The 14,488-nt window shown below is 36.2% G+C and overlaps 1 protein-coding gene across 2 annotated transcripts in view; it reads right to left on the bottom strand.

The window, feature by feature from the left end:
* Nucleotides 1-14,488, bottom strand: part of Fhos (Formin homology 2 domain containing) — a 57,748-nt gene that overhangs the window by 12,345 nt on the left and 30,915 nt on the right. For both annotated transcript variants that reach the window (XM_085205525.1, XM_085205524.1), the window contains exons 5-9: nucleotides 7,463-7,572; nucleotides 2,821-2,879; nucleotides 2,314-2,498; nucleotides 286-767; nucleotides 106-215 (exon numbers count right to left, since the gene is read on the bottom strand). In XM_085205525.1, coding sequence (XP_085061651.1) covers nucleotides 106-215; nucleotides 286-767; nucleotides 2,314-2,498; nucleotides 2,821-2,879; nucleotides 7,463-7,572 — 946 coding nt within the window. The remainder of the gene's footprint in view (nucleotides 1-105; nucleotides 216-285; nucleotides 768-2,313; nucleotides 2,499-2,820; nucleotides 2,880-7,462; nucleotides 7,573-14,488) is intronic.

Raw genomic sequence — 14,488 nt, 5'->3', positions numbered from 1 at the left:
AATGAACAACAAAACAAAAATTAAATCAAGACTATTACGCATGCAGTAACAGATTAACAAGACATTGATGTTAAATCTTGAATATTAATCAGTAAATGATTGTACCTTTGGAACCATTTTCTCTGGCTATCCTTTTCTTGGACTTGCGTTGTTCAGAGGTCTTCAAATCGAGACTCCTTCTCATTACGCAAGATATTAATGTTTCATCGAGCTCCCTACAAAGAGGGGTTGCATAAAAAAACTAGAACTATTTTTTTAAGTAATTTAAAAAAAAAAACACCTTACTTAAGAGCTATCCCTGACTCGTCACCATCTTCGAACATGAGCACTGCTTCAAATATCTGCAACTGCCTTAGAAGATCTAAGTCTGTTTCTTTCTTAGACATATATAATTGTATAGTATCATCAATACCTTGATCTTGAAGGACATCTACCTGGTCGTAGTAAATACTACGATCCGACACATTATTTAGACATCTGTTTATTAATGTCGTGGCGTATATGAGGAGTTCGGCGTCAGACGCATGGAAGTCCTGAAGTATCTTCATAATGTTAAACCAAGGCGGTCTTTCTTCTTCACTATCGACAGTATGGATAGCATTGATGAGCATGAGGCAGTTCTTTTCTGCGTACTCGACGAAGACTAGAAGTAGTTTTAGAGCAGTTTTCACTACATGGCGAAAACGGCTTGAGATCAGTGAGTACAACCATTGAATACATTTCTTATGCTTCATAACTCCATGCATGCCGTCCACATAGAGAAGAATCTGTAAAAATAAAAAAAAACATGTAAAAATATCCAATTATTTATTACATTTATGTACGTATATTAAATACATAGGTAATAGATTATAATCTATATATATATAAAAGGACTTATCCTCACTGACTGAAGTAAGACGCACGCACAGCCGTAACCTCTGTGCGTAGGAACGTGAAATTTGGACAGATGTTTATTTTCATAATCTGGACATCCACTAAGGAGTTTTGAAAAATTTTAACTCTAAAGAGATGAAATAGGGGTTAAAAGTTTGTATGAAAAAAAATAAATCGACACTGATTTTTATGAAATTTAAAATTCGGACTCTTAAAAATATTTCATTAAACACGTGTTTCATGTTTTTGTAGAATTCACCCCCAAACGGTGCGAAAATCTTTAAATCGCCACTGATTTTAATAAAATTTGAAACTTAGACTCTTAAAAAATATTTAATTGAACATATGTTTCGTGGTTTATTTAAATTCGTGGTGAATTAAGGGTGCAAATAAGGGTTTGTAAGTTTGTATGGAAAAATCTATAAATCGCGACCGATTTTTATAAAATTTGAAATTTAGACTTGAAAATATTTCATTGAACACGTGTTTCATGGTTTATTATAATTCACCTCTAAGGGTACAAATAAGCAGGCGACGCTGCGTGCGCCCACTAGTACTTTGTAATATTATTAACATCCTAAAATATTATTTAAAATATTCTATATCCTCTTCAAATTTTGTTTTCAGTTTTAGGTAAGATTTGATGCTTATTAGTATAATATATATATTAAATAATAAATTGAAACTAGAATGTTTTATATATTTTTTTGTACTTTTCTTAATTCAAACCATATTAGATCCCTACTATGACATAGTAGGGACTTGACAAGGCAAGAAGGAAATAAATAAATATTACAAAACTTAAGTTTAAAATATGTTTTCTCATAAGTAATACTTTTTTTACTTTTTCACATAATTTACCTGACGTTTGATCTACCTCTGCCGCGCACGCGCGCCGATAGTAGATGCGTTTGTCAGTAAGAAGCCTTATGTACCGGATGGCCTTTATATGTAAAAAGTATCCATAGTAAATATATTTATAAAAAAAAACGTATAATATACTACTTCCAAAGTATAATTACTTAAATCTATATACATTGTGGCTAATGACACTTTAAATGAAGTAAATGAATTCTCTAAATATAAATAAAAAAAAAAAAATTAAACAATAATTACGAGCAAAGATAATGAATTAATGAAATAAATTTTAAATGACAAAATGTGATTTTTTGTTAACCTGAAAATATACTTAAATTTTGAAAGTTTGTATTTGTAGTGAAATTGTACGATTAAGTGCACCTTCACGTCTAAAAATTCATTTACGCAATGCCTCCAGATTTATGTGAAAAGTGGGGAATGCACTGCTATGTGCGAGATACAAACATTTATATTTAATGAATATTTTTAATTCAAGAGGGCGAAGCCGCCCAGATCGGCTAGTTATTATATAAGACTAAACTAATCGCGTGAAAAATTATAAAACTATTTTAGTCTCACCTGTCCTAGAGCTCTTAATATATAATCCAAATAATTGTGGTCAGCGGTATTAGCGACCTGCATGAGGCAGTCCAGGCCCTTGTTGGCAACAAACTCGTGCACCAAATCCTTGTCTTGTTGTAGTATCTGTTTGAGTGTGAATAGAGCTCGCCTGAGCTCTCTGCCTTCGGCGTGTAATAATTTCTCTGCAAGACAAATTGTTTTTGCTTTACGCTGTAAACGCTAGTATAGCAGGGTAGGCAGAGGGAAGCTAGCGTTGGTACCCAATACCACCCAATTTTGGGACGACGCATGTTGGGTGGAGGATTTAGTGTATTTTTAAAATTATTTTTGTTAGATAATAATTTTGTATGTTTAATTAATTTAATTATATATATATATATATATATATATATATATATATATATATTTAAACGTAGTCATAAAATTTTACTCGTATGTTATTATAAAATTTTAAAATAATTTTGAGAAAAATACTTCAAATGAATTTAGTAAGAAATGACTTACCAATGATAGCGTCAACGCGCACCGAGAGCTGTGTACGCAGGACCAGCGCATTCTTGCGGCTGTAAAAACAATATTTTTCAATGATAATACATAGTTCGTGTTCGACACTCAGAAACACCGACGCAAACTAAACTTAGGTAAGCCCAACCGTACAAACAATACATGGAACAGCGAGGTCGGAACTCACTCATCAAGGTGTTCGTACGCATCCTGGAAGTCCTCCAGATCGTCGTCCGAGTCCAGGGTAGCAGCGGTGGCCTCAGAAAGGTCCTGACAAGAGCTACCCAAGCCGGTGTCGTCTGACGCCTGCCTGATCATCTCGATATGAACAGAACAATCGCACTATCTCCTCGAGAATCCACGGTGATACCAATTCGCATATACAGGATGTACAGTATAGCAACAGTACAGTATTTATACGAGATATAGGTTGCGATGCGTCCGCGGCCGATTTGTAACTGGCAAGGGGACCAATGTTATTGTATGTGTATGGGAACATATCTCCTATCTTTTTATATGTATCATTTAGTTTTGTTTGTTTGTTTATTTCTTGGTAGTGTTAACATAGATAGTTGAATACACATGTATGTGTATAATTTGTTTTATTTTTGTATATTTATATAATAAATTGTAATAGTTGTTACGTTGTTACGATCGACCTGTATAAGCATATCATAGCGCAAGTTCATTGTGTGCAAGTTCTTGCGTGCGCTCGCGCTCGTCGAAAAACTCCAAGAGGTAACTCACGGTTTCGCTGTGTCTATGTTTTCTATACTTTCTACGTCAAACGACGTATTTAATAGTTATAATGTTCTTGAAGTATTGGTGGCACAGGCGTTCACCCGGTTACGCGCACTGCTAACCCAAATGTGCTCGCGCTATTTCTGTTAACGGAATGGTAACGAACTAACGACCTTAGCGCCTCCCTGGAACTTTAGTTTTTCCTAAGTTTTATTTTTGTTATTGTATGTCAGATATTGTTCGAACTCTGTTTTTATATAAATTATTTTGTTAAAATTTAGCTTATGACTTAGAAAATCATATTTAAAATATACTTTATTCAAATAGAATTTTGCAAGTCGTCGAATAAGCCCGGCTCGTGAGGCAGTTCAGCTGAGAAGAGCCTCAGAGAAGAGTTGCTCAGTTTAAGCTCGACAATCTCTATAGTTAATTAATGGTATTGGTTAATTTTCTTTACTATCAAATCGACGATATATATGTTCTTTAAACGTAGAAGTTTGCTTTTATCAAGGAGTGTCTTAACACAAGGCCTTTTTCATCTCACGCAGAATACATTTTTCAATTCATTTATCTGTAGACACAGGTGACATGTCAACCCTTCTGTCATTACTTCCATCCTGCCACGTGAAAGCAGTTTGTCAATCTTGATATAAATAGTATTGTATATATTATAGCGAATTGTTCTTTTGTTAGTTTATTCATATTGAATTATAAATACTTATTTTTTTCTATAGCTTTACGCTATATTCCGCATATAGCGATGAATTTAGTGATAAGACATTCCGTTCTACACTCTTTGCTCAATTGTTGAGACATTGTGTGTTGAATAAAGTAACTAAAGCGGACCAAAAATTAGGCCATCTAGTGTCAGAAAAGGAAGTAACGGTGAAAAGAGATTTTCACAAATGTACAACTACTACTACTAGTAGTCGTCTACAATGAGGACAAGGCACTGTCGGACGTGCTGGGTCGTCACTGGTTCGCAATTACTAACCAGTAGTTTCTTAGATTATTGAGTTCAAAATAGCCTGCCTATACCTTTTTTTACTCTAATCAAAATCGGAATCCTATAAAGTGTTTATTATGTTTCTATTATAAAAGAAGGCGACCGATGTAGGGGAGACATGACGCAGTTTCATTGATTTAAAGTGCTTTATGTCACATCCTTCAATAACTGCCTACTGGCTGGCAGTAAGTATTTGTGCTGTACAAAATGTAAGTTATGTTAGTATACAATGGTTATTGGTTCGAATATGTAGAAAAAGGTAGTTTTATGTTAATATTTTTATTAGCTAGTTTTTATTGATATATTTGAACTCGCAACTCTATAAAGCAAGCTGTCAAATAACATTTAAGATAAATATTTTTCTTTTATAAATTGAGTGACAATTTTACCATTCTTATATTCAGTGACGGACTAATCCCGTCGGAGGCCCGGGGCGGTGTCGTTGAATGAGGCCCTCCCAACAACGCCCCCCCCCCCCGTGTAAAAAAATTTTTATATATCACTTTTTTCTTCATGTACAAATTAGTGTATGCTTACTTAGTTTCCATCTTGTTATTAATGTTTGAGTTAGACTTGCATAATAAATATCAAAAGTCTAAATAAAATAATAAATATCAAAAGTACGAGTACGAGCATTGATATTACTACCAATTGATAGATAGGTATAGGTGGAGGCAGATCATCTGCTCTAGATGTAAAACCTGATAAACCTAAAAATTTCTACCAGATTCAGTTCCAATATAGATAATAATTTGTCATCATGAGCTAGTTCACACGCTATAGTAATAATATAATAGTAATAGTAATATTAGTTCCGCGTATAAAATAAAATACTGACTGAGATGCCAGGGCCCCCAGACCTACGTCATTTTAGTAAAGCTGAAATTTTGAACATTTATAGTCTAATAAGTAGGTAACAGTGTATGTGTACTTATTAACTTGAGAGTGAGGCCCTTTCAAAGATAGCGCCAATTTAAGGTACACGCTCACCTACGTTAAAGTAACGACGCTCGTATTTAAATATATTTTTGAGAAAAATGTAAAAAAAAATATTATAACCAAGCCCTTTACGTTGGCTTTATTCTTGCCAGACGTTCTAAAGATTGTTTAATATTGGGACAAAATACGTATACTTCTTCTACTTCTTCTTGGCATTAATCCCGGCTATTTCTAGAGTCTGCCTTTCTACTCAACCTACTCGTCAACTACGTGCCTCGGTGGTGAGTCCATTGGCTCTCATGTCCTGCATCACAACATTCAACCAGCGCTTCCTTCGGCGTTCGATAGATCTCACTCCAGGGTCTGAGATACACAGATAGACCATCTCGAATGAATGTGTTGCGATTGCGGTCATACCGTGTTACGCCGTACATCCACCATCTATAGCATCTTCATTTCCGTGAAGTGAAGCTCCTGAATGTGCCGAGATAGTGCTGGCCAGCATTCTCTACCGTATAAAATAACAGGTATGCTCTTGTATATCAGCCGTCACCTCTGCTAGGAAGTCAGTCTGCATCGGTCCATTCGGCTACCACCACTTGATCCGAGGCTTACGTTTCTCGAAGACGATGTTGGGCCATCAGGCTTTAGCCTTGGAATTACTTTACAGTTAGTTACTCTGCCCATATGACACCGTCTGGTCAATAACTAGTCAATTTGAGTTGAGTGGGACCCAATTTATACGTAATAAGGTGCTGAGAGTTCTTTTGGAAGAACGTATTCGCGACGGCCAGATCAGACGCAATATAGTTTCTTAGAATATTTTCTCCCTCTGTATTACGAAGTCCGTATCTAAAAACCCCGTGAACACGTTTATACGGCTCAGCAGCCTTACTGACGTGACTGTTCAAGTCTTCCCCAACAACAAACAACCATTTCGGTAGATGGTATAGCAAATAGAACCTCTTCATTCTGCTTTCAGAATGACTCCTTTTTGGACACGCTACAGCCGGCCTGCGGCGCATAGGCACTATTTTAGTTTGTAGTTACGCTTTCAATCAGCACCCTTATATGCATCAAGCTATTGCAGAGACCATCAGCTTCAAGAAGCCAGTTCTGAAGCTCTTCAGAAAGAAGAGCTTGGCTGTAGTAGCCAAACCGTTTTTACTACCGGTACAGGCTGCAATAATCCTTGTACCTTTTTGTTTATTTGAGGCCCCCTCTAAACTCAAACTTCCTCTTAAGTAGATACTATGCGTTTTTTCAAAGGCTTATTTAAGATTTGATCAAGGGAATTTGCACCATTTGGAGGCCCCCCAGGACCCGAGGCCCGGGGCGGACCGCCCCCGCCGCCCCCCCTTAGCTCGCCACTGCTTATATTTATTGTGATAATTGCAATAGATTTATTTTCTTAATTTTGTAGAACTAGATTGTTCGGAATTATATGAGCCAGTACATTTACAAAAGAAGTACCTAAGCAATTTTAAGTAGTTATAATATACAGGGAGTAGTAGTAGTCAGGGTGGAAGAGGCAGCGCTTCTTTTATTGAAACTGCATATAGGGTAATATATTTCGAACCCACACCTAAGAAAATAATCAAGGTACCTCAACAGTTTGGACGTAGGAATTTTTTTTCATTTCACGATTTTTATCCATTCTGTATTTCGTGTGACGCACACATACGTGTGCGACGTTTCCGATTTGACAGGTAAGTGTGTGCGTGCCTATGTTATACTTTACAAATGGCGTTTTATTTTAAAAAGATAATTTTATTATTTATTTTGTTTGAAAAAATAACTTTTTCATTTTTGGGAATTATTTTTTTTCCGAATTATATTAGGCTTTTCTAGAGCAGTTAAAACTGTGGTTTCATTTAAAGTGGTGCTGACAATTCCACCCTGTATATTTTGTGCACAAATATGTTCTAGAAAAAAATATACGTTTAAAATACCAACCTTACTTCCAGCCCTTCGATTTCTTCTTGTTGCTCGCTGAGCGATAAATCTAAATCTAAGTAGGAGCCGTATTCTCCGTCCTTAAACACTTGGAAAGTGACGTCATCGAGCTGTAACATTCAATATTTGGTTGCAACATTTTTTTCAGCGCCATCTAGCGTCAGATCAGTTAACTAGCGAAGTACTTTCCAAGTAGAACTACAAGTTAAATCGATACCGACAGTAGAGGGCGCTGTTTGTTGTGGAAATATTTATTTAAAAATAACAAGCGTATGTACGGGCGCTTTTTGCCGTATAATATATAGACATAGGGAGCCTAGTTAAGGCACTCCGTTCTCCACTTTCCTACTTGCTTGCTTACTATTCGAGCGCTGTCTGGACCCCTGAACAAAAACAAAATCAATCGCAGAACCCACAAACCTCATTACTTTTATTATTACTTTTTAATGTCAGCGTACTTGTTTTTATATTTTAGTAAATCCTAATTATTAAAAAAAATATATTTACAAAATATTTTCTTATAAGCTTAGATGAAAAAAAAAATTAAAAGAAGGCCATTTTTTATATACCTCCCGTGTTTCAATAATAAATTTCAATGATTGCACATGCAGTGTTTCCACAGAATTAGTCAGTGATACCGATAGGAGAGGGCTGCTCCAAAAACAAAATGAGTCAAGATACTAAATTAGAGTTAGCAAAGGTGTAATTCGTAACAACCGCGCCAACTTGCGTGGGAAAATATATGCGACAATTGTTGATTCAGGTTTACTTTTTTAGGTTCCGTACCTCAAAAGAAAAAAAACAGAATCCTCATTAATTTACGGTGCATCTGTCTGTCTTTAGCTTGTCAAGGTCAACTTTTGTAAGTCACGTCCCCGTTGACCTACATAATGGACTAATCCAACTCGCACTTGACCTTTTTTATATTTATGATGTTTTGCCTTGGTTTTCTACGATTTTGTAAACCACCACTATCTTAAAGTGATTTTAAAATATTAACTTTTACTGGGTTATTTATTTTATTTGCTAGCTATATGCTAGCTTTAACTTGTGGCTTCGCCCGCATGTTCAAGTGGAAAGAGTTGTGTATGACACATGACACATTCTAAGTTCGGGACATAACTCTGAGCGCCGTTACAGTGCTTTACATCTAAACAATTATGTAACTAGAAATAATACAGTCTTCCAATATAATGGAATAATGATTTTTTAAAATTCAAACCAGTAGAGTTTCTAAAAACAACAACAAGCAAATAAACTTCTCAGCTTTATAATATTAGGTACAAATATAGAAATGTCGCTGTTATATTTGTCTAATCTTGGATATTAAAGTTGCCTTACAAAGTTGTCTTAGTAACATAAAATTTAGTTGGTCTCTTAATTTTTATATACGATTATTTTATATTTGTAGATTCTCCGAAATATATCCAATACAAGTTTTATTTTTCATTTTGCTCTTGTAACTGGAGACGTTTGCATTCTGAACAAATAATGTATTTTATAATGTTGAAGCATGTATCCCGCATGTAACAGGGTAGGCAGAGGAAACCTACTTACCAAGGCGAAGTGAGCATCGAACCCACAACTATACTGTAAATTATTTAATTTTTTATAAATATAAGTGTTATCACGCTATCAAATACTCCACCTTATCAAATTACAAGTGCATACTTTAAAGAGGACTGTTAACTTCCCTACTCCCAATAGTGTAGGTAGGTTATATTCGGTTATAGTCGTTGCGTTAAGGTATCAACTAACATCAAATAATCTCTTGGAACGGACAGTACGCGAGACAGAGAGAGCTTGCGAGTCCGTTTGGTACAATTCATGGTTTAGCTACTAATACTTAATAAGGATATTAAAACATTTTTTGCTCTTTTATGTTTTTACTGCATAGTTGAAGAGGCAGAGGGTATTCAGTGTTAAGAGATTTCGTTTCCAACTTATCGTATATTTTTCGAGAAATTCTGCGGAACTTAAGGTTGCATTTGGAGTGTCAGAGCGGGGTAAAGATAATTTAAACATTATTAATTTAATAGATTAATGCCAACTTATATCCCCATTATAGCTATACCAATAATACGTTCATATTAAACAAAAGTATTTTCTCACTAAGATCGGCCAGAATTCAACAGCTACCTAGCTACCTAGCTACCTAGCTACCTAGCTTCACGCTGTATCCCTAGCGGGGTAGCCAGAGAGCACAGGTCGCCAAACGCTACCATCTCTGCATACCTCTGTCGTCCCGTCCACTGTCCACTGTCCACTGTCCACTGGCCACTGGCCACTGTCAATATCCTAATACATGCACCCCCTGGCACCTGGCACGTGTGAGCAGGCGAGAGAGGTATGCAGAGACGTATTTGACTCGACGTGAGAATGAGTAAACTTTGAAGTTGGTCCCGCATAGAGTGATATCAATACGGTATGTATCCTACATACTAGAGTACTCCCTCAGCTTGCTCTATATCCTTACTATTATTACTTTAATCGATCGTTCTCTGTACATCTTATGTATGAGGAAACTGTTGTCACTATGTCTATTACATCACACGATTAAAGCGCAATAAGTAGAGTTTCTAACGTACAAGGTGTATTTACATAATAAAATACTTGCAGGTTATAAATGGAGCATCGGCGGCCGTTACAATTCGCTGATTCGCAGGCCTGGCTTATCTACGACGACAGCTCATTGTGAAAATATTTAGACCATACCTAAATACTTCGTTGCTGAAAGTGTTAGAAGGTCACCACTGGGTTTCTAGTTAATGGTCGTGGGTGCGATCTCCAATCAACCCTGCTGCGTGCATGTGTGTTTGTGTGCATGTGTGGCACTGATCGTATGTACGCAACATTGTCTACAAACCGGACAGAAAAACAAACTGTTCTTGCAATCGAAAACATGAATTTATGATATCTAAGTAATCTGGTTTCTGAAGCAACTCTGGTCTAATATTTGTCAGAGCCTGACTATTGAGTTTCAATGAATGCAGCCCTATCCGGAACAGATAATTTTAGCGAAAACCAGCGAGTAAGCTGCATTACTAACACTACACTGCTCTATGTAAGTAAATCTTGTCATGTTTGGAGAACAATTTTAGATTAATAGATGCTTATTGCTACAATTATATTACGACTAATGACATACATTACTTTAAAGATATTCAACACTTACTCTGTGTGGAGCGTTTAGTAAATGTAGCACAGCACCGATTTGATAGGAGAGTGGGATCTTAGTGTTGAACGTGTGATATGATGGCCGAGACGGTTCACGCACATTATAATCAACAAAAGGATCTACATCCTTCACAAACTGAACACGGCACACTAAAGCGTCAGAGGCGAGTTCACGCATTGTCATAGTAAGTGATCTTCTCTTACCTAACTTAAGTAATTCTATATCCACTAATAAACACATTTGGTCACATTTTTATTTCACTGAAACAAAAATTGCATTTTTAGAGTAATAAGTATGACAGTGACATTGAAAAGCGCGGGAAGGATGACGTGAAGCCGATTTTTTCTCGCGTGTGCAATGACTTTTTGTATTCAGCCGACGCGGCTGTGGACGACGCGACGTACGCCGGGTGAGTGTCGCGGCAAGCGTGTCTGGTCGCTCGGTAGTCGGCGTAGGAATAGGTCAGTTTTAAGAAATAAACGTATATAATATAATATATTGTAAACATTTATGTCGTAATTACATTGCGCGGGGTGAGTTGTATCATCTGTTTTATTTTTGAGATTCTCATTTTGCATTGCATATGCAAGTACTTAGAATAATTTTGAGTGCAGTGTGTTGAGTAATGGAGTGTCTTATGGACTCTATGGAATACAACGTGAAGTTAGTGTAATTTTAACTATGCTGTAAAATATAATGAAAGTTATTTAGATGTAGGTACCATAATATGTAACATCATTATAATAATTTAGAGTTCATATTCTGCTTGCGCAGCTATTACATAGAAATGTTATTTCATTATAATATGTCAGTTTACGTACTTATGTATGTATGTAGAGCGAACGTGGCCTTGAAATTATTAATATTTTTATGCTTTTTGAGCGCGGCTTTTACTAGCGGCTCGCCCGCGGCTTCGCCTGCTTGAACTACATGATTATTCATTTTATAAACAGAATTGGCTGGCAATTATAATGACTTGTAATATGTTGTTTTACTACATTATAGTAATTACATTCAATAGGCATTCATTCCATACATGTTCATCCTCCAAATATACTTGTACAGTGTAATAAGCTTTTTAAATTAGCTTTTAGCTTTTTAAATTTTTAAATTTTGGTAGTGGCAAACCTAGAATACCCTGCGGAATTTTGGTATATGCACGGGTATAAAAGATTTAATAACTTTTTGGAGGCGAAAACTTGGGGTAACAATCTTATCTTTATTTCTCGTTCCTATCGTATGACTGTCACTATTTTATGTATATTTTGTCGGACAAAGAGAATATTATAACATACAAATTGGGAAGCAACTGCAAGAGTACCTGCATCGTTGAAAACATCACGCAGAGAATCTCGCGCTCTCTTAAGGTTATCTCTTAAGGTTTAGCTGTTAGGGTTCCATATGAGCTGCTCCAGATCTTAATTTTTATTATATGGACAGAACATGCTTGTTATGTTGTTCAACTTTTACTAAGACGCTATATTTATTTCTCTTGGATATTAAATGGGCTGCCAGGGTTTTACGTCAAGTACTCCAGACCTTCATTTTTGTTATGTGGGTTGAAATTATTTGTCATGTTGTTAAATTTTCCCCAAGGCGTTATATTTATGTGTTTTATAGTTTAGACAGGCTTTAAAGGTTCCACATCAGGTATCCACATTTTCAAAATAAAATATATGTAGCCTAGATGTTGCCTAGACATAATAGCTATACAACCAAAAAAGTATCATTCAAATCCGTCCAGTAGTTCCGGAGATTAGCGTTGTAGATTTGGGCCTTGGATTTGGATTTACTAAACTCCCCTTCAGACATTTACCCCGAGTGGTAATTGAACCTACAACCGTCTTTACATTCACGCTGTACCGCAGCGCCACGAAGACCTAATTATTTTAAATAAAATAATTAAAACAATAGTTCTCTACTATTTTTTTCATTAAAAAAATAAAAGTACAGATAAAACATAAGTTTTATATTAGATATTTGTCTCGGCGCAGTTGCATCGAGGTACCTACTCGCAGACATTCCGGTTTCTTGACCCACAACTGTCTCGCTCGCACTATTTCAGAACAACTTACAGAGAAAAAGAAGCTAAAAGCCCTTGCTACCACCACACCACACCACAAAAATTGGACGGTGCGTGGGAAACAGAATGCTCTGACACTAGGTTCCTTCTGCGTACCCTGCGTACCCTGCTATACAGAAAAAACGTAAAACTGTTAGTCCTAAATGGCATTTAGGTGCAAACTTATATAATAATCAAAACTCAAACTATTCTTCATTGAAATAGGCCATTCAACCACTTTTGAAATTAAATCAGTTATCAGTTACGTAAAAAATATGAATAGTGTCAGTAGCTAGTAAGCTACCATCAGAGCTGAGAAGCAGAACTGCCTTTCGAGCCGCCTCTGTCGCTGCAGAACTGCCTCTTCTCAGACACTTTTCAGTATTCCGCATATATCAGGGTAGGCAGAGGAAACCTAGTGTAAAGGCAGGCTTGCTTGCATGTCGGGTAGAGGAACTCAGAGAGTGGACAATGCACATAGTTCTAGTACACATAGTTCTAGTGGGTTGCCTTGTTGTACACACTGACGACTGGACGACGACGACAACGACTAGTATTGGTATAAAGTGTGTTTAATAAGCACGGTTAGCAAGCAAGCAACACGCAAGTTAACACGGAATCCAGATTACCTTACTTTTGAAATACACCGCTTAAAGATTATTGGACAAGTTAAATATACATCATAATTACTGTGTATTCAAAACGTTCAAGTAATGTCGAAAAACGAGTCCTCCCTTAACTCTACTTGTACTTGGAGCGGAACTGTCCACTGTCCAGTCTAGCTGGAGTCAAATGCACTGTCCAATGCACTATCCATCACAAAATCAATGGATACTATTGAATTATTTTTTTACGGAAAAAGGACAAGGCAAACGAGCGTTCGGGTCACCTGATGGTGATCACCGTCACCCACGACACCGTCCAACACCAGAGGAGCTACAGGTGCGTTGCCGGCCTTTGAGGTGGAGATTTGTTCGGTATATCCGCATACAGCAGGGTTAAATCACTCCGTTCCCACTTTCCAGAACTCAACCCCTAGCTTTGACTCTTGTTACTATAGCGAAGATAAGCAAATATTTCATTCCACCGAGTGGAAATTGAACTCAATTATAATTTTAGTTTCTCTAATCGTCGTTGCCTATGAAAACCATCTAAGTAATATATATATATATAAAAAATAAGCGGAAAAGAAAGAATAGAGTGGTGCCACTATCCTCCTTTGTTGGTTGATAACCAACAAAAACATAATACTTAGTTTTCATTATATCCATACCTATATTATAAATTCGAAAGTAACTCTGTCTGTCTGTCTGTCTGTCTGTCTGTCTTTTACGCAATCACGCCCAAACTGCTAATTTAATTGTGATAAAATACACATATAGAGATACTTGAGGGTCTCGGGATGAACATAGGATACTTTTTTTTCTCATATTTGTAATATTTTCGATATATACCATACCATATATTAAAATAATTAATTTGACATGCAATTTATTCCGCCATGTTAATAACAATGGTCGCTACGCGTTGCCAAGCAACGATTTGCAAAGTTTGTTGTTTTAAGAAAACGTCACCCAAAATGAGTTTGCTTAATGCATACATGGCGCACGCCGATATAGATTTGTATACATTAACAAAAATTTGATGATTTCTATAATTTGATATTCATCCTTATGAAAATAAATATAATAGTCACTTTTAGCATTTCATCTAGATGGAAATTATAGTTTACTGTATAACATTCTAATAAATAATTAAGATGTTACTGATTCCAAATGAGCTAGCC

This window comes from Heliconius melpomene, chromosome 21 (assembly GCF_056956725.1).
Source record: "Heliconius melpomene rosina isolate 202511_hmr_F chromosome 21, ASM5695672v1, whole genome shotgun sequence".
Classification (NCBI taxonomy): domain Eukaryota; kingdom Metazoa; phylum Arthropoda; class Insecta; order Lepidoptera; family Nymphalidae; genus Heliconius; species Heliconius melpomene.
The sequence above is the reverse complement of the archived record's forward strand: the minus strand, read 5'-3'. Positions and strand labels throughout refer to the sequence as shown.